The following is a 20,451-nucleotide window of genomic DNA, read 5'->3' on the forward strand; positions in this document are numbered from 1 at the left end:
CTATTCATTTAGTTCACTTTGTACTAAACACATTGTGTGTGTACATCACACACAATCCATGTTGCTGCCCTAAGTTTTTGAAAACTTAGGTTATAACTGTTTGTGTAGTAAATGTTTAGAAATGTTAAAGGAAAGAGTGAAATATGAAAGCATAAAAATTCTCATGAAGATTTCTGGGGTGCACACAATGAAAAAACAAAGCAACCACAAACACTAGTAAAAACTGTTTTTAAGTGATCTGAAACTCAGAAAATGTTTTCAAATGCTCTATCATTTATGCAAAAGGAGAGAATCTTACCTTTTCACTTCTCGTTTCCTATAACTCAAACTTCTAAGAACTCCACTCAGAAGATTTTTAAGTTGCTGGTTTCAAAATGGGAATGACAGAAACCTAACAACTAGAATTCTGTGTCATTCTTCTATTTTTAACCTAAAAGAAAAAATACTTTCTGAGAGAGTATATATTTATCCACATCTTTGCTGGTGATACTAAAGTAATCTTTGAAGATAAACATATACCAAGATTTTTTTTCTTTTAAGTCCCCATGCTCGGATATGTTGAGTAAATGTAGGCCAGCGGTATCTGTGAAGCACTTCTGTGTCTGGTTGGAGAAATGATCCTGGAAATAGATCTCTGTTTGGGGGTGCTGCTTAGGCAGGTAGAAGAGGCTGAGTAACTGAATATCATCACAGGGGCGGGCTTAATGTGGAAGGGTCCGCACATGAGGGAGGGGAGCGTGAGACACCAGTCCGCTCAGGGCCTAAAGGGGAGCCAACACCTAGCTCAGCTAGGAGAAGAGATTAATTAGACCAAATGTTACCCACTTTTCACTCATCCCCATTTATCTTCTGCTTTCTGCCTCATTTTTAAAAAAGAGTCACCAAATCCCTAATTTTTTAAAGTAGCACGCTCTTTGGGGTGCCTGGCTGGCTCAGTCCATGGAGCGTGTAACCCTGGATGCCAGGGTTGGGAGTTCAAGCCCACACTGGGTGTAGAGATCACCCAAAAATAAAATCCCTAAAATGAGCAAACAAACAAACAAATGAACAGAAAAGTAGCATGCTGTTGGATTTCCTTCTCCATTAACAAACGGATAACTAATTTTTAAATTATTTGGCTAGGCTCCCCTGACAAGCAGGTTGGTTTTCTATTTATAGCTCTTAAAGTTGTGTTTGATTTCTTGCTTAGAAGAAGCAAGATTTGTTTTGTTTGATTTGATTTATTTTCCTGATTTTATTCCTTTTGAATTTTTTATTGATTGATTGATTGATTGATTGTATTCTACGGTTATTAAAGCCATAAGCACTTGGTGGCCTTCAGATTCTTATTTTACTTAAGCAACCTTTTTACATTTTGTAGCTTTTTTCCCCAAGAATGTTCCCTAGGGCCAAACAGGGTGCTTTGGACTTTGATTTCCCCTTGCTCTATTGAAATCCACTTTCTTAGAAATAATTTCTCTATCTAAAAAAATATCCACAGAGGAAGGGAGGGGAAAGAGAATGGAAAGAAATCAAAGAGGGAGACAAACCTTGAGAGACTCTGGACTCTGGGAAACAAACTGAGGGTTGCAGAAGGGAGGGATGTGGAGAGATGGATTTGTCATTTTCCCCCTTGTCACATCACATGATAACCTGAAGCCTCCTTCAGTGCTACTCTGCTCTCTTCTGTGTAATGATACTGGAATGTGTATTTTTGTCCATTTTTAGACAAATCTTATCAGAATTTCCCATAGTAGATTATCTAGCACTTTCCCAAAGACAGTTTCCTTACTTTCCTTACCAAAGAAAAACACAGCTCCCACTTCATACCCTGGTTAACCTAGAGGCATGTGGGTAGGCACCCTCAAAGCAGAATCCATCTTGCCTTGCAGAAGACCTACTGTTGCCCCCAGTTACCTGGTCCCAGTGTCCGGGATCCTTTTGTTGTGATGAAGATCTGAACCTGCCCTACTCACAACCGTGCAGATGAGAGCCAGCACAGGGCAAGGATAGCAAACGGAAACTGTTTTAGAATTTTGTCTCTTCCTTATGGAAATTTTGATCTCCAAGTAAAATTAATGAGCTGCTGAGGTGTTTTAATTTAAAAAAAAAAAAAGGTTGATTGCATGGATGGTACATTATTTTGATGGTAACCGGTATGAGTAAAAAGTAAGGAGGAGGCAGTCTTGGGTTCTACATTGGAAATCTCCTGCCGCCACCACACTCAGCAGTTACTCTGTCATTAAGTGTAGAGCTTGTTTCGCACTCTCACTGATATTTCCTTTTTTCCTTTTTTTCTCTCAATCAGTTAGAGCTGAAACCTCAAGGTCGAATGCTAATGAATGCAAGATATTTTCTGGAAATGAGTGGTAAGTGACATTTTGTCTTGTTTGGGGGTGAAGAGGGCGTGTCCTTTCTCTTTCTGTGCAACCTGTTTGACTTTTGCAAGAGCAGAGAAAATCATTAGGAGAAGAGGAAACACAGGAAGTTTTCTGAAAAGTTTTCAGTGGTGTTCAAATATTGTTGAAAATTTACTCTCTGGGCCAGAAAAATGTAGAAATAGAAAACATTTATAGCATTAGTTTCTCAATAGTGTGAACTCATGTGCCCAGTGCTTTTAGAGTCAGTCTTTATTTTAGTTTGGAAATGTCACGTAGATACAAAAGGCTCTGTTGACATGTCACTATATGAGTATTTATTGTATTTTACTGTCAGTAAAATACAAAATGAATAGGAAACAGGTAAGTATTTCTCATAACGCTAGTAGCAAAATAATGCTTCAAGTTAGCCACCTCAAATCCTTTTAGGAACGGAAGGAAACATTGCTAAGGAACGGAAGGTGCATTGCTAAGGAGCATCATTTCCTCGTCACGCACAGACATGGGTCACAGAGGTGACGCTTAGGAGCAGGGCTTTTGGTGCCTGTGGCAGTCTGTCCATTCCTTCTGTTGCATTTGTGCTCTGCCATCAAAGTGCCGTGCAAACAAATCAAATGCTGTTACTCCTGAAATCCTAAACCTCAGGATGGATATGTGTACTTATTGATCATAAACTGATTTTATTTTTTCCTAAATTAGTTTAACTACCAAGAGACAAATTTTAGTTTAGAGATTTATGGTGCTTTCTGGGATTTGGCTTAACATATCCAGTGTCTTTGGGCCCAGGCTCAAACAAATGCATTGCAGGGGGAAAAAAGCATATTATGAGATTATCAGGGAATCTTGAACTCTCACCAGGTGTTTGGTGATATGGAAGCATTGTTATTAGTTTTCTAGGTGGGATGATGGTATTGTGGTTCTGTTTCCTAAAATGGGTCCTCATCTTTAAAAGACATACTAAGGGGAGCTGGGTGGCCCCGTGGGTTAAGGCTTCTGCTTTCAGCTCAGGTCATGATCCCAGGGTCCTGGGATTGAGCCCCACATTGGGCTCTCTGCTCAGCGGGGAGCCTGCTTCCGCCTCTCTCTCTGCCTGCCTCTCTGCCTACTTGTGATCACTGTCAAATAAATAAATTAATCTTAAAAAAAAAAGAGAGGGAGACATACTAAAATGTTTATAGATAACGCAACACCGGGCATTTGCTTCAAAATAACCCATTGGTATGTGGGTATGGATTGCAGAGAGCATGTTTTGGAAAATAGTGGCCTTAGACCGATCATTATTGAAACTGGATGATCTATACTGGGAAATTGATTACAGTGTTTGCTCAGCTTTTGTATGAATTAAAAAATTCCCAAAATAAAGCTTTTTTTTTTCTTTAAGAAGAAAAGGATCCCTAAAGAGGTAGCAGTACAATATGAAATTTTCTTTTCTCTCGTGGAGGCTCTAGGTACATAGAACATGGCATTGTGCCATTTTTTAAAATTTTTTTTTTATTTATTTGAGAGAGAGAGATAGACTGTTCACAAGCAGGGGGAGTGGCAGAGGGAGAAGGAGAAGGAGGCTCCCCTCTGACCAGAGAGCCCGACGCAGGACTTGATCCCCACACCTTGGTATCCTGACTTGAGCCAAAGGCAAACATTCAACCGACTGAGCCACCCAGGTGCCCCAGCATTGTACTACTTTGGGGTTTGCCACATGGTAGAGTGGTTGTAGGAGCTGAATAACTGGGTTAAGTGTTTCGGGTAAATGATTCAAAGAACACTGCTTTGAAAAACAATTTCATGGAATTTATCCTATTGCTTCGACACTTAATTTTCTCTTAGAATGAGAGATCACATTCAGGTGACCCAAAAACAATGATATTTCACGGACAGTAATTACCCAAATCCAGGACTTTTTTTTTTTTAAGGATAAAATTTTGTCATGTTTGAAATTTTTGTATCTAGACCCAGATTGAGACTCTGTTTCTAAAGTTTTATATATATCTGAAAGCTTTAATTTTTAACAAACAATATTTTGGACTAGCCTAACTAGAAAATTCTTTATTGATGACAAGAACTATAAGATATCATTCTATTTTAAGAATATTTTATATATATATACATATATATGTATATATATATAAATAGTTTTTGGAAGGATTCAGAAAACCAAGACATGAGTTCTCATATTCAAGGAACTTAAGCCTAGATTGGAGAAGTGGTACAGACTAAACTATTGGAGAAGAATTTAGTCCTAAACCACACAAATACTAATTAACCAAGAGATCAATAGGGGTTGCCGTCATTTCAGAAAATTCCATAGAGTAGACATTGAAAGACTGGCATAATTGAATTTGCAGACAAAAGAGATCGCTTTCTAGGAGGAAAACATGAATATTTGAGCAAAAATATAAATGGATGCAGAACTGTGAGAAGACCAGTCTAGGCAGATCAGAGGGCACCTGCTAAAACCAGAATGAAGAACCTAAGACAGATCTCAGAGGGCTTGGAATCCAGGCAAGAGGAGTGTGTAGACCTAGGAAAGTTACCGACAAGGAGTCACAGTCCCATTCTTGAGCAGGCCATGATATGATGAAAGCAATGTTTGGGGGGAATTGCTTCTGAATGAATATGGGACAGATCTGGAAAGGGAAGTAGACTAGGTACAGAGAGAGCCTATAAAATTTCATTTTTGCAATGGAGAGGTGATGAGAACCTGGTCTTGGGGCATGGTTATAGGAATGAAATAAAAGGAAGAGTCCAAACAAAAATAAGATTTCATGGCAGTGTAGATGAAAGGTTATGCCCATTATGAGTAAATAGTTGAAGTACTTTATAATTCTTTAAAAGTGGAAGTTGAATGAAGGGAAAAATGTTATGATATTCCTTAAAATAGTTGGACTAGGAAAATGATAATGGGAGTGCTAAGAATGGGAGGTATGGGAAGAGAAAGCAATTGGGGGAAGATACAGGATTCAGTCATAGATAACATTTCTGATAATGTCATGTCTCCAGTACCCCTCTTTTATGGAAGCATCAATATTTTTCTACTCTACAGGGTAGCAGATGGCTATTGCTCTCCACACACAAATCACTCCTTCTGTTTCAAAATCCTCATTCTGTGATTTCTGTGTTAGATTACTTTGTCTTCCTCCCTTGCTCTCCTACCAATCAGTCTTGGCAGCTTTAGTCTTCATTCCCACCTCATATTTTGACACCTTCCTACACTTTTCTTTATCCATTCAAAAACCTGCAGTGACACCAGACACCAGGTTTTCACTTGGAATTCTCCACTGTTGAGAACTCAGAGTCAAACCTTTCTCTCTCAGAGCTCATCCTCCTCTCCTGTCAATTCTGTCCTTTCTTTCACCCACTAGCTACAGGAATCTTCCCTAACCCTGGCTTCTCTCTTCACACCTTTTGTTAGCCCACATCTGTCCTTGACTCCCTACCTTCCCTGAAGTCCATAGCTCTTTCCAGCACTCTGCTGTCATGAGCACCCTCCTCTGCCAAAAATGTTGTGATCTCCAAACCTTGCTTTCTTCCCTCTCCTCCAAGGCTTTGCTGGAAAAAGCCATCCAGCTGAATCCATTACAAACTGTTGCTGGTAGATAATGTTCTGATGTTTCAGACTCATGTCCTTAACCCCTTAGTGGATCTTCCCAAGTAAATTTCCTGTATTACTTTAAATTCAATATGTCCAAAGTTAACACTCACCATTTTCACCAGTAACCTATTCCTTTTGTACTCACTATTCCAGTTAATTATTACTCCAGCCACTCAGAAACCTGGAAGTAACTTTTATAGCCTCTCTTTTCTTGACCTCCCACCTTAATCCAACAGTTTTTGCCCATGTTGTCTCTTCAGCATTTTTCATTTTTTTTCCTGCTTTTCATCATCCTTGCCTCTTGCCAAATCCCAACATTCTCCTACATGGCTGTCAGAATAAACTATGTAAACCTTGTTCTGAATAGGCCAGGCTTCTGTTCCCCCCTTTGCCCCTGCCTACAGCCTTTCAGCGTTTGCAAATTATCTACAGGAAAATGTTCAAACTGACCTGATACCTACAAATCTTCTGTGTGTGACCACTGATGTTTTCTGTTTCATATTCCATGCTTGGGAGTACACACATCCTCAGGGACCTTGTCTGAATGTACCCTTGTGCATTCCCTTCCATCTAGAGAGGGCATCTTTTGCTCCCCCCCCCATACTTTTTCCTACTCATTGGTAGAAGTTATCTATTCTTCAGAACCCAGACCAGAAGTCATCTTTTAGACCTTTCCTGTCCAACTTTCCTCTTTTTCTCACCTCCACCTCTCTATACCTGCCTTAACTGGTGTAGTTTCCTTATCTCTGGTTACATAGCATCCTGTGAATATTTATGTTCTGACTTTTACTGCAATAATTGTCCTTTGTAGATTCTAAATTTCTTGTAGGAAGGCAATGGCTGAACCATGTATTATTTGTCTCTTTAACTCCAGCACTAGGTTGCATGCCACGTACATAGGAGGGACTTAATAAATGTTCATTGAACTACTCAGACTCACCCTGGTATTTAGAAATTCCTTTTGTTCCCATACAATGGCTATTACAAAATTACCCTACTCCTCAGTTTCTAAGGGTATCTCATTCTTCTCTCACTTTTGGAGTTTGGCTGTGCCCCCAGTTTAACCAGGAATGACTCTTGTCTCCTGTCTGTCTCTGTACGTTAGAGATAGCTCCTGCTCCCTAGACTTGCTTCCTGCTCTGTGGACTCAGAAACAGTCCCTCCCTTTCTGGGTCTCCTGCCTCAAATTCCTAGCAGCTACCTACCATAAGCTCTGTAGCATCTTCAATGTTTTCTTCTCTCTTTGGTTTCCGACTCATTGCCAAGACATACTGAATTAAGCCATCTTGTCCAGTCTGAAATAAAGATATTTTTTTACCTTAAAAGTCTGGCTTATATTTTGACAGACCCACTAAGTTGCTTTCTTCAAGAGTATGATTCCTCAAAACAAATTTCGCTTTCTTAGCCTCTGGTTCCCTTGATATCTCTATACGAATGCTGCAAAGCCCATTCTTTCTCGGCTTACCCAATGTGATACTATTAAAGTTTTTCTCTTAATTTTTTAACTGTTCCTTCCTGGTTTCTTTTGTAATCCCTTTTACTACCTCCTAAAAAATATGGGTGTACATATCAACATGTCCATTCCAAACCATCACATACTGTTCTTTGTGTGAATGCCTTGTCTTCCTGACTTGACTGTTAGCCACTCAGAAGTTAGGGATAATATCTCATATTTCTTCAGAACATTAGGCATAGCAGTTTGCTCTGAGCTGCCCAGGAAATATCTGTGGTTGAGTGATTACAAACAAGTGATAAGTTAGGCTAAATAATAGATTAGGAACTATTGCTAGAAAGAAATAATCAAACATACAAAAACCAATAAACTTATTTAAGCCAATAGAGAGCAAATTCCTTCAGAAAAAAACATAATAAATACCAGAAGAATTCAAGAAATTCTGAGTGTTTATATAGTTGCTCTCCTATAATGATCAAAATGGTTAGAGGATAAAGAAAAAAAATCAAAGGAAGTCCCAAGGGAATAAATGATCAAAATGGTTAGAGGATAAAGAAAAATCAAAGGAAGTCCCAAGAGAATAAATGTATTTTTAGCACTTTCTGACATTTTAAAAAATTTACAGTTTTATATAGTTTAATGTTCAGAATATGCATACATATATACATATATGTGTATATATACATATATATGTATATATTTACAGTAATAAAATTAGGATTCCCAGAATAATTCACTTCTATTGCCTGAATTTAAAAGTAAATTTATACTTTATTTTATTTCATATGGACCAAAATAGAAATGAGTCAAATCTTACTGACAAACTAACTACTACACCAGTCACAAGTTGTAAATAGATCTGCTTATACCAGAACTTGCAGAAAACAGCAGTTACCTCAGTGACCCTGAAATTAACCCCCCCACTCACCAAACCTAACTTATTTCTGGCTCAGTTCTATATAAAAAGAGCTACATTACCTAACCTTAAAGTATTGGGCAAAATATTATATCTCATCTGTGGAACTTTTTAGAGTTATTCAGAATGCTCTTTATCTGAGAGTTGGAGTTGCCATAAAACAGACCTGTGGACTACTGTAGAGAAGATGTTAGTCATAAAATGGGGCATGGGATTTGGATGGGTTGCTGGGGAAGAGCTCTCTATCTACATGCTCCCCGCCCTTTATCTACCCAATGTATTTCTAGCCTGGCCCCATTAAAACTATGGAAAATAAAGTACATTGGCAGGGACATTTGTCTCAAGTGTATCGTCATACCTCTGCCACTGCTTATCCAGAATGGAAGTAATTTAGTTTAAATATTGCTAAGTCATTATATTTGTGAGATATAAGTCTCTTATTCTTGCTAAGCCTCCATTTTTAATACTTGTAAAAATATAAGAAATGTAAATAATCTAAGATACTTTCCAGCTATTTAAAATTCTAGTATTAGAAGTTACAATCACTAAATTCCTTATCCTTATTTTAGTAATAATTATTTTTTCTATTTATTTATTTTTATATTTAAATATTTTTTATTACATTATGTTAGTCACCATACAGTGCATCATTATTTTTTATGTACTGTTCCTTGATTCATTGTTTGTATATAACAGCCAGTGCTCTATGCAATACATGCCCCCCTTAATACCCATCACCAAGCTAACCCATTCCCTCACCTCTCCAGCACAAAACCCTGTTTGATTCCTGAAGTCCATAGTCTCCCATGGTTTGTCTCCCCATCTAATTTCCTCTCTCCCTTCATTTTTCCCTTCCTTCTCCTAATGCCCTCCATGCTATTCCTTATGTTCCACAAATAAGTGAAACCATATGATAATTGTCTTTCTGTTTGACTTATTTCACTTAGCATAATCTCCTCCAGTTCCATTCATGTTGACATAAGTGTTGGATATTCATCCTTTCTGATCACTGAGTAATATTCCACTGTATATATGGACCACATCTTCTTTATCCATTTGTCTGTTGAAAGACATCTTGGCTCCTTCCACAGTTTGGCTATCATGGACATTGCTTCTATGAACATTAGGGTGCATATGGCTCTTATTTTCAATACATCTGTATCAATACCAGTAATGCAATTGCTGGGTCATAGGATAACTCTATTTTTTAATTTTTTGAGGAACCTCCACACTGTTTTCCAGAGTGGCTGTACCAACTTGCATTCCCACCAACACTTTCTCCACAACCTCTCCAAAATTTGTTGTTTCTTGCCTTGTTAATTTTTGCCATTCTAACTGGTGTAAGGTATCTCAATGTGGTTTTGATATGTATTTCCCTGATGGCTAATGATGATGAATATTTTTTCTTGTGTCTGTTAGCCATTTGTATGTCTTCTTTTGAGAAGTATCTGTTCATGTCTTCTGCCCATTTTTTGACTTGATTGTCTGTTTTTTGGGTGTTGAGTTTCAGAAGTTCCTTATAGATCTTGGATACCAGCTCTTTATCTGTAGTGTCATTTGCAAATATCTTCTCCCATTTATATTTATCTCTTATTTACCATTTTCTTCTCTCTTGAATGTTGGAGTTGTCATTACACTTTCAAACCATGATTGCCTTGCTTTTGTGTGTTTTCTTCGAGTCTGTGCTTCAGCCAGGAATCATTATATTCTCAGAATTTTACCAGCCTTTTATAAATATGTTAAATTGGCATGGGGCACTATGGACAGTGACTATCATAGTACCTTCACCAATATTCTGAGCCCAGAATGAAATGAAGAAACGTGAATGTGATGATTTGATTTAGATGACTAGGTAACATCCAGGATTACCTAGACATTTAAAAACAATTGCAGTCAACTATTAATTTCTGGCTTTTTCCACACTGACTGTTGTAGTCTATAAATTTATAGCTGGTGCACCTGATCTCTGTGGACATGATGAACCAGAGCATAAATTTTCCAAAGTTCTTTTGCCCTCACACACAAGTCTGGCCAGCTCCCCTCCATCTACTGGACCCTGCCCATAAACCACCAGACATAAAGCATCCTGGGTAATTGAAAAAAAATAAAGCTGTTTCTAAGTTGCTGTCAGTAACCACATTATTCTCTAGAATTACAGGCAAAAAGTATTTACCACTTCCTGCTTTTTCTGGCTGACTCATCATTGACAGTGAATAGGAGAGCTTGATAAATACTTTGAAAGTTCTGACCTCTGGTTTTAAAAACTTAAAGAGGATAGCTTAGCACAGTCAAAGAGGAGTGAGCGATTGAGCCAGTAATCCAACCTCATTGTTTTGACTGCATAGTAATACAACCTACAGTAATTCTGTATTCTAGAATTAAAGAAAGAAGCTTAGTGCTATACCAACCTTAATAGGAACCTGGGATTTTACTGGTTTCAGTGCTTGCCTAATTACTTGTCTGTCTCCATCTTTTCCCCATCTCCCCATCCCCTCCACCCACTTTGTCCCTTGTCCTGTTCCTGCAGACACAAAGGACATGAGTGAATTTGAGACTGAAGGCTTCTTTGCTTTGCATCACCGCCGAGGAGCCATCAAACAGGCCAAAGTCCACCATGTCAAGTGCCATGAGTTCACCGCCACCTTTTTCCCACAACCCACATTTTGCTCTGTCTGCCATGAGTTTGTCTGGTATGGTAACTTGGCATTTCACTCCGAACTTCAGCTTGTGCCTTGTGTCCGGTCCTCTCAACCTGTCATGCCCAGCATGTGCCTCCCTCAGGGCAGTGTGCCAGCATAAGCACTGCATGGAGGGATGAGGCTTAACGAGTGTGAATCTATACAGTATTTTCATAATATGACTCCTCTAGAGAAAGGAAGCCAGCTCTGGCAGAAAAAGTTTTCAAGAACTTTAGCTTCTGATTAAATGGGGGCCACTCGGGGAAAGAGGGAAGGACAGAAGAGGGAAACATCTTTACTGCTGGCACAGTTTTACAGTGGATACTTCTACCACCTTGATAGCCCAACTGTGCTGTTACTAATGTGTGTGAAATGCAAGACTTTTGCTTTGGAGCTAATGGGTTTAGATGTTTACAGGGCTCTTGGGCATCTTAGCAGCCCTCAGACAGAGATCGGTTCAAGCCTCAGTAAGCACACAGCAAAGACGATGGGACTGTGGAGACTTGAAATGACTCCTGTCTCTGGTCTCTGCCTCCTTGCCTCTTGGTAGGGTGTTTTTTACTTTGGGCTGCTTCAGAATCCATCAACTCACCACTCCAGTCTAACTAGGGAATACAAAGGTCAAATAGAATTTTGATGGATTTCCTCCAGCTGTTTCCATTGAATGATTAGAATTGTCTTCCTTTCTAATAATGAGCGTTTCTCAGGAATGAGTCTTAAGCTCGAGAATTTAGTAGTTGCAAATATTCTCAGATACCCAGAAAGAGGAAACAACATAGTGTATAGATATCTTTGCTTATCTCTACTGAGCTTAGAGAGACAATGAATTTTTTTAAGTGTAGGACATGGAAATTTGCTACTAGGAGCCTGTGATGCATTTTCAGTCTTGTATTTTCATCTCTACATGTTTGTTTAGAAAAAACATGAATGAGAGGAGAAACACAGTTTCTCATTTAATTATCAGATTTTACCAAAGCAGTTTAAGTTAAAAAAAAAAAAAAAAAAAACAATACATGTTAACACTTTCATCCAGTGACAGACCAGGGCTGTTGATCAGTGAATGCTCTGTGATACTAGGAAGCTATGGGATCTTGTTTGAATGTTTATGGTGCTGCTGTTGACGCAAACCTCCAAGTAAGCCAGACATGTGCTTTATTGCAGGGGTCTGAACAAACAAGGCTACCAGTGTCGACGTAAGTAAAAAGGATTTCTGTTGTATTATTGTCATTCTTTTTATTTTGTTTTTCCTTAACTTCTGAAAATCTTAAGTTGCAATTATTTCTTTTCAGAGTGTAATGCAGCAATTCACAAGAAGTGTATCGATAAAGTTATAGCTAAATGCACGGGATCAGCCATCAATAGTCGAGAAACCATGGTAGGTGTTCGGGTTCCTCTTTCTGTCTGGAATATGGTCATTTTATCCTAACATTAAATTTTACAGCCCACTAATTCTTTTTAGTATTGCCTGAGCTTGAATGCTTAAGCTTATCAAAGAACAGCAATCTCCATAAAACACTTTCCTCTTCAGGAATGATTATTCCTAAGATCCAAAACCAGGGGATAAGTACGAAAAACAAAATAAGACTATTGATGACTCTACCTTTTCCAGGAAATCATGATAGAGAGTGCCCAGAAAACAGTTTTGGTCAATTATATGAAAACAAATCTTGTGGCATCTATAGCTAGAATGGACAGTTAAGGATTAGAGGCAAATGATGACAAAATACAGATGCAGGCATTTACAAGGTTAGTGTGAGATGCAACAGGAAGTACAATTCTTATGTTGAGAGGCAAGTGTTACTTTCATAATGAACTTTAAGACCTATGGCAAAAGGACAGGTTAGATGTTACCCTGTAGGGAAGGGAAGCAGAGCTGGAGAGTCAGGCATACTTTCTTTCTTCATTCAACAGATATTTAGTGTGTATGTAATACATGGAAGATACTATGCTACTATGTACAATGCAAAACAGAGCACAAAACAGATCTGGTCTTGCCTTTATAGAACTTACTGTAAAATTAGGGAAACACATAATTAATAAACAGCAATGTACTTTTTCCATTTATATTAAATAACCAGCAAGGTGTGATGATGGAGAAAAATTGAGTGACCTACATAAACCTAAGTTAAGGGAATCTCCCAGGTGAGCATTTAAGCTGGGAGCTAAGGGTAAAGGAGCCAGCTATATGACCAGCAGGAGGAAGCAGCCTCCAGACAGAAAAGGCCCCAAGGAGGAAAGGGTCGGCATGTTCTAGGAACTAAAATGAGACCATGCAGCTGGAACAGCAAGGGTAAGAAAGTGAATCGAATACGAAGTTGGGGAACTTGGCAGGACCTAGATTAGATTTTTATTTTTTTAAGACCCTGGAGAAGTGGTTGGATTTTATTTGACCTATAGTGGAAGCCCACATGGTGACTGATATAGGGGAAATTGTGGGCTGAGGTGTGAACGTAAAAACCAGAGGTGACTGGAGATGTCCTCTCAAGGAAAAAGGTTGATGGCTTGTACCAGTATGGTAACAATGGAGAGGGAACAAAGTGATCAGGTTTTGGGGTGATTTTCTTGTTAGAAATGACTGGATTTGTCAATGGATTGGAAGTGGAAAATAAAAAAGAGGAAAATAAAGATGATGCCTTAGTTTCTGTCTTGAACAGTGGGGAAGTGGCAGAACCATTAAGAAAGTAAGACTGAAGGAGAAATTGATATTTCAGTTCTTAATAAGTCCAGCTGAGATGCCCGTGGACATCCAAGTGGGGGTATCAAGTGGACAATATTACATGCATTTGGAATTCACAGGAACCAGTAGACCAAATATATAAATTCCCCAAAGGAACCTAAAGTTGCATGTTAGGTAGAAGAGAAGGAGCTTGTGATAAAGTCTAAGAGTTCATATAGGGCCTTCGTATGTTTAGAGTACATGAGGTTACAGAAACCAGAAAGCAAAGGGCTCAGTTGCGTTCAGTGCAGTTAAGAAGTTGAGAAAAATGAGGACCCCGTGGAGATCTCCAGAGCCCTTGATTGAAGAAATTTCAGAAAATCGTAGAGGTGTTTGCTTCACTGACCAACACTGATGGTCACTGAGAGTTGGTGACATGGAAACAATTTATGTGCTAATATCATCAGGAATATTAACCTGAAGCTCATTGAAGTAGGACAGTCTCTGAAAGGAGTTGAAACAAAGGGATGGGAATATCCCAGTTGCTAGAGAGAGAGGAGAGATGGATGAAGCTAGAGAGAAAGCAACAATCAAAGCAGTTAAGGAGGAAGAAGTCCACCCTTGGCAAGAGGGGATGATGTCTAAAGCCCATGTGGAGATGGGTCTCTGACAGACAGATGGTTGGTTCATCAATTGTAACAGAAAGGGAGGAGGTGATTGCCGATGATGGTGGATTGTAGATGTGGGGGAAGGCAGATGAGAGAGCTTCCCTGAGACAGCTTACCCTCAGTGTCATCTGAAGGTTGGGGGGAGGAAGAAGAGAAGGCCGCAAGTGGCTTTGAGGAGAAAGGACCTGTGAGAGAATTATCTTGGGATGGAAAAGCAAGGTGGTTAGAGAAGAAGAGTGGGGTTGCTGAGGACCATGCAAAGTCGGCCTGAGTTTCAGGGGCCAACCTGCCCAGGTGTGTGATTTTCTCCAGCCAAGGGGCAGGCACAGAGAAGGCTAATTGGCTGGGTTCTGTAGAGCAGAGTTTCTTTTAAAATTTAGAGTTAGAAGGGGACAGTCTCCTATTAAAAGTGACTCTGCTAAGGCTCAAAGAGGTTAAAGTAGTTTGCAGTCAGTCACATTTGATATAAGTAGCTGGCCTGGGACAAAATTTCAGATCTCAGTCTCCCAGAGCAGTGTGATAGACTCCCCCCGCCGAGTTTTATTAAGCAGTCATTGGCATATATCACTGTATCCATTTAAGGCATACAGGATGATGGTTTGACTTGTGTATACTGTGAAACGATCACCACAATAGGTTCAGCTAACATCTGTCATCTTACATAGATCCAATAAAAAGAGAAAACAAGATTTCTTCTTGTGATGAGAACTCTTAAGATCTACTCTCTGAACACCTTCCCTGTATATTGCACAGCAGCGTTAGCTGTGGTCACCATGCCGTACCTTCTCTCCCTAGGACTTACTTATCTTATAAACAGAAGTACCTTTTGACCACCTTCCTCCACTTCCACCTTCCTCCCACCCCCTACCTCTGCAAACCACAAGTCTGATCTCTTTCTACTTGTTTGGTGGGATTTTGTTTTGTTTTGTTTTTTGTTTTGTTTTTGTTTTATTTTTTTTTGGATTCCACATATAAGTGAGATCATGTAATATTTGTCTTTCTCTGACAAGTGTTTTGTTTCTTTAAATGAAATTAGCACCTCCCAACCTACGTCCTGCTCTCTCTACGTGATGCCTTCAGTTTTCCTGGGAAAATCACAGATTATAAGAATGACTGTTAGCTTCAATAGCTTTCCCTGGAAACAGAATGAGAGCCACAAGTGCAATTTAAAATTTTCAGGTATCCTCGAATAAAAATTGAGGAGATAGTTTACATTATTTTTCTCATAAAAAATCTTCAGAATCCAGAATGTGCTTTACACAGATAGCGTATTATCTTGTCATCTTGCACAGACTCACGTGGCCCATGTGGCTAATTGGAAAATACAAATCTATAGTCTTTTCCAAACATATTTGGAACTATTTTGAGCTCGGGGTCAAAATTTGAGGAAATTTGAATTCTTCCAGCCCGGACCTTGACATAAATTGTTCATATTTGTATGGAAATGTTTATACAAAATAAGATCTGAAAATTATTTTTTCTTGGTTGAAAATGGCTAAGATAAATTCAGAGTAACGTTTGAACAATTCTAAACAGCTGTTCCAACGACCCGATGCTAGCCAACATCCTCAGTGGAAATATTAGATATATCACTGATAATGAAAAAGCTTAAGGCTTCGTGGCTGTGCACATTCCCAAGGAAATTGTTTAATTAAAAACTTCTGAGGAGATTATAAGTCTTAAGTAAAACTTTCTATATGACACAAGAATATTGGTATTCTCACCAGGAATCAAACCTTATGGTTCTGTTATTGCTGTTGTTCACGTGATATGTTTGGCTAAAGGAGAGAATTTCAACTCTGGAAAACAAAACAAAACATCCTGTAATATATCAGCTACCAGCACCCCTCTCCCATCTCCTAACTCATCACCTTGACTTTGAGAGAAAGAGGATAGGCTGATTCTGACTTCAGGCTTATAGATGTCCCAGCTCACAGCTGTGGGACCTAAACAAGGGTCTTTTTTTTTTTAAGATTTTATTTATTATTTGACACAGAGAGAGAGATCACAAGTAGGCAGAGAGGCAGGCAGAGAGAGAGAAGGAAGCAGGCTCCCTGCTGAGCAGAGCGCCCGATGCAGGGCTCGATCCCAGGACCCTGGGATCATGACCTGAGCTGAAGGCAGAGACTTAATCCACTGAGCCAGCCAGGTGCCCCCCTAAACAAGTGTCTTGCCCTCTCTGTGCCTATGTTCCTCATTTATCAACTGAGGACTGTAATAAAGGCTCCTGCAAGGGGGTATTTGCAATATCACCTGTGTAAAAGATAATACATGTGACATATTTATCCACAGCACCTGGCAGGACCTGTCACCTGCTGCTCACCCCCTCCAGTCCATGCGTAATAGCTATGAAATTCTCCATACTTAGGCTTTTATAGTAGTAAACCTGAAACAGGGTTTCCCCTGGAGGAGGCATTATATAACATCTTCCAAAGGTTAGAGTCCTAGTTCTGAGTTGAAAAAGAAAAGGCAGTATGTATACTAAAATAGGAAGGGCAGTGCAGTGTTCACCCAGATCCCATTTAGATAAATAATCCCAGTCCCCCCTTCTGAGGATATTAGCCTACCCGTGAGAATGCCTCAAACCTCAGCGTATTCCTGGTTACTTGATGTGTGTCTATCGCACACAGTCCCCTTGCCCGGAGGAGCTAATGGCTGCCCGCCTTCTTTGGCCATGTATGTAAGGCTTGACGAGTAAAGCATCCCAGAGAATGGAAGCGCACACCGTTCCAGTGTTTTTAGTGTCTGTTAGGCTAGAGCAGCTGCTAAGACACCAGAGGCTGAGAACCAGGAACTTGCACGTGGTCACATGCTCTCTCTTCTTTCAGTTCCACAAGGAGAGGTTCAAAATTGACATGCCGCATAGATTTAAAGTCTACAATTACAAAAGCCCGACCTTCTGCGAGCACTGTGGGACACTGCTGTGGGGCCTGGCCAGGCAGGGACTCAAGTGCGACGGTGAGTCCAGCGGGAAATGAGCGTGGGCCCCATACGGAACCCCAGCAGAGTGGCTTTGCAGCTTTAATGGAGAGCAGGAGGAGAAGAGAGAGCACAGAGGGTTGACTTCTCCCGCTAGCCCAGATGACCCTGGGATCAGAAATCTGAAGTTCCCAGGACAGCAGGCCACTGCCCTTCTTTCCTGTCCATCTCCAACACCATCATCCTGGCATCCCAGAGAAGTGCAAACCTGCTCACGCTCCATGTTAAGTCTCCTGGCCTGTCACCCTTCTTTTGTACCTCGTGCTGGGAAGAGAGGAAGATGGCACTTTCCCTGGGACCTGCCCTGCTGTCTCCTGGTGTTCCTGGCCTGCCCCTTCTGACCCTGGCCATTCAAGCTATGCCCCCACCAATCTTCCTCACACCTTAAGATTCTCTCTGTAGCCCACCGAGAAGCAAGCCTGGGACATCTGCTTGGCTGGCGGATGGTCCTGCACATAGGCGTTCCGACTTAGACTGGAGGGTCGATGCCCAAAGCATGCCCAGTAGGCGGCCCAGCCCAGCACTGACCATTATGTCCCCTCCTTTGATCTTCCTTAAAGGCTGGCATTGCAGCAGGCCTGACTGAGCTTCTCAGACCTGCCCTGAAGAAAGCAAAAAGCATATTCTTGCTCTAAAAGTTCAAATTTCTAAGGCAATAACCTTTGGAAACTGAGATCTGTTACACCAGGATTCTGCAGTAAGGAGGGAAACTCCAGTAGGGCACTTGTGCCTTCTGCGCTGGGAGGGAAGGTGGGGCAGCAGGGCTAGACATTCAGAAAGGAGGGCATCTGGTTGCCGCAGAGGTCTTTCTATTTCGAATTATTAAATATGGAAGCTGCTTTGCTTTTTCTTGGCTGTCCCATTTTGTTTTACGCCGCTGGCTTCATCTTTTACAGTTCTTATCCTTTAGGTGATGAAGGCGAGGGTCACCTTCAACAGCCTTCTCTTCCTCATGCCCACCGTGCTCATGTGTCTGGTGAAGTCTGCAGTGGTGTCTTGTAGAGATGGGGAGGGTTAGGTTTTCACATGCGGTGAAAATTCTCCTTAATCATCCCTTAGGAACCCCACTGTGCACCTTGCTCTCTACACCAGTTCGAGAGCACACGGGGGCCCTGGTACTCTGTGGAGTATCCTTATCTTTAGGCGTTCACAGGCAAGAGTAACTTCAGAATTGAACGAGCAGGCTTGAGCAGTCGGATCCCCTCTGCGTGTTCCCCGGGTCCTCTGATGGTCTCCCTCATAGGGCAAGTTCCTTTGCCCTGGAGCCTGAGCACCCCACCTGCCCAGTGGTGCCAACAGCCTGACTGATGTCTCTGAGCTCAGAACGTCCATGAGGGTTCCTTGCCATTGTTTCACGACGCACACACCTGCTCTGTTCCATCCCCCCTAACATTCTTTCTCCCCATCCCTTCTCTTTCTCTCCTCCCTCTCCTCCTACAGGCCAGGCAGCCCCTCTCCTCTCCCCCCTCCTCTCTTCCCCCCTTTCCTCCCCTCCCTGTCCTCCCCAACACCCTCTGCTCCCGAGGCTGACACCAACAGACATCACTGTGTCCTTGCCCCCCATGCCCTTGACATTACCTCCCCTTCCAATCTACTCTTTGGGCTCTGTTCCTCTGCCTTGGCCCTGTCTTTCTGTCTTGTTCTCTCCTAAGCCACCTTCCTAAATAAGGCCTGCCGTCATCTTCTCTCTCTCTTTTTTTTCTCCACTTTAATTCCCATGAAAATCACCATCCAAAGGGACTGTTTGCACTCAAAGAGATCAAGTTATCACCTAATAGGTCAGTAACAGAGACATACGACATTATCAGAGTGGGAAGGGGACCTGCCTTTATGGGAGTGTGTCTGAGAAAAGCTTAGGTCCAGCTACCATGTTTCAAAAACAAAGTGAAACTCTCCAACCCCCCCACACTCAGTCCTTGTTCGCTGCCTCCCTTCGGCGTGTGGTAAAGAGTAAGGAAATGCAGCAAGGGCTGCCCAGTGTGCAGCCTGCCTCCAGTCCAGTCAGGAGTGATGCTAAATTCAGAAGGGCAGAGTGCTCTCAGCAGCAGCACTGTTACTGTATTACAGAGTTTAGATATACATAGAAGATTTCACTTAGAACGGATTTTGGTTATCTCAATGCATATAGACTGGGACAAGTACTAGTCTATACTTACACAGAAAATGCTAGTTTATTTTTATTAAGAACTATCTGAGAAGAATAAGCTAGTTAAAACCAGAGGCTGAAGCCTGCTAAAATTTCACTTAAATATTTTAAAAACATATCTCATTGGAATAAATAATGAAGATGAAATAGAAGTATTTGTTGAGTACTTATTTAGTGCCAATCACTGTGCTAAGTTCTTTGCACACAAATGGGCTAATAAACCGGTGTGGGTAAAAGTGCATTATTTTATAGCCTGTCCTGCCTACTGCCTTATAAAAACCCCTACTGAGAGATTCTGATAGAATGAAATAGGACTTGAGAATAGAATTCTATCAGCCAGAGTTTGGAAATCTTAAGTTACTTTTTTTATTGTAATGGCAATATTTTATAAGCGCAATTTTGGTATTCTAAACCAACAACATGAAGTTGTGGTTGTCTTTATACAGATGGACAGGTGTACACACATCCCAATCCAAGATAGCTCATGGCATCACAGTGAGTGGGGGGTGAACCTTTCTTGTGCTGTTTTCGGGACTAATGAATCAGAATATTCCCCCAGGATCATAGGTCTGTATAAGTCATTTGGTTGAACTGGCTCAACTCTGTGACAGGATGAAGATGAGGTCTCCGGGCCACTTTCTGTCCTCCCCCGCTAGCCCCTAAGCTCAGACCACCCCGATCCTTTCCATTTCAGTTCTGCTGGCGGAGGTTGCACCCTGGGCTTCAACCTAGAGGGAGAGAAGCTCCTTGGGGTCCATGTGGGAAAGGGGTTGTTTGGGCCCCAGTCCAGAGTGGGAGTAAATCACCTTGCATCCCAGCATTGCACATTTCCCCCTAGAGAGCCAGCATCACGTTTTTCTCTCAGCAGGGGCACAGTGTAAATGCATACTCCCCTATCAGCAAGCCTCTGGTTCTGACTCAAGTGGGAGTCATTCCCCAGCATCAAACAGAGGAACATCTGGTCTGTGGTAGTCTTGGCAAAGGGAGGTGGAAGCAAAAAGGGATCATA

General features: G+C 41.0%; 1 protein-coding gene across 10 annotated transcripts in view; it reads left to right on the forward strand.

The window, feature by feature from the left end:
• PRKCQ (protein kinase C theta) overlaps positions 1 to 20,451 on the forward strand; it is a 168,555-nt gene that overhangs the window by 55,284 nt on the left and 92,820 nt on the right. For all 10 annotated transcript variants that reach the window (XM_044226551.1, XM_044226549.1, XM_044226546.1 and 7 more), the window contains 5 exons: positions 2,288 to 2,348; positions 10,843 to 11,005; positions 12,155 to 12,186; positions 12,283 to 12,368; positions 17,146 to 17,275. In XM_044226551.1, the coding sequence (XP_044082486.1) occupies positions 2,288 to 2,348; positions 10,843 to 11,005; positions 12,155 to 12,186; positions 12,283 to 12,368; positions 17,146 to 17,275 (472 nt within the window). The remainder of the gene's footprint in view (positions 1 to 2,287; positions 2,349 to 10,842; positions 11,006 to 12,154; positions 12,187 to 12,282; positions 12,369 to 17,145; positions 17,276 to 20,451) is intronic.

The sequence above is a fragment of the Neovison vison genome, chromosome 12 (assembly GCF_020171115.1).
Source record: "Neovison vison isolate M4711 chromosome 12, ASM_NN_V1, whole genome shotgun sequence".
Lineage (NCBI taxonomy): Eukaryota > Metazoa > Chordata > Mammalia > Carnivora > Mustelidae > Neogale > Neogale vison.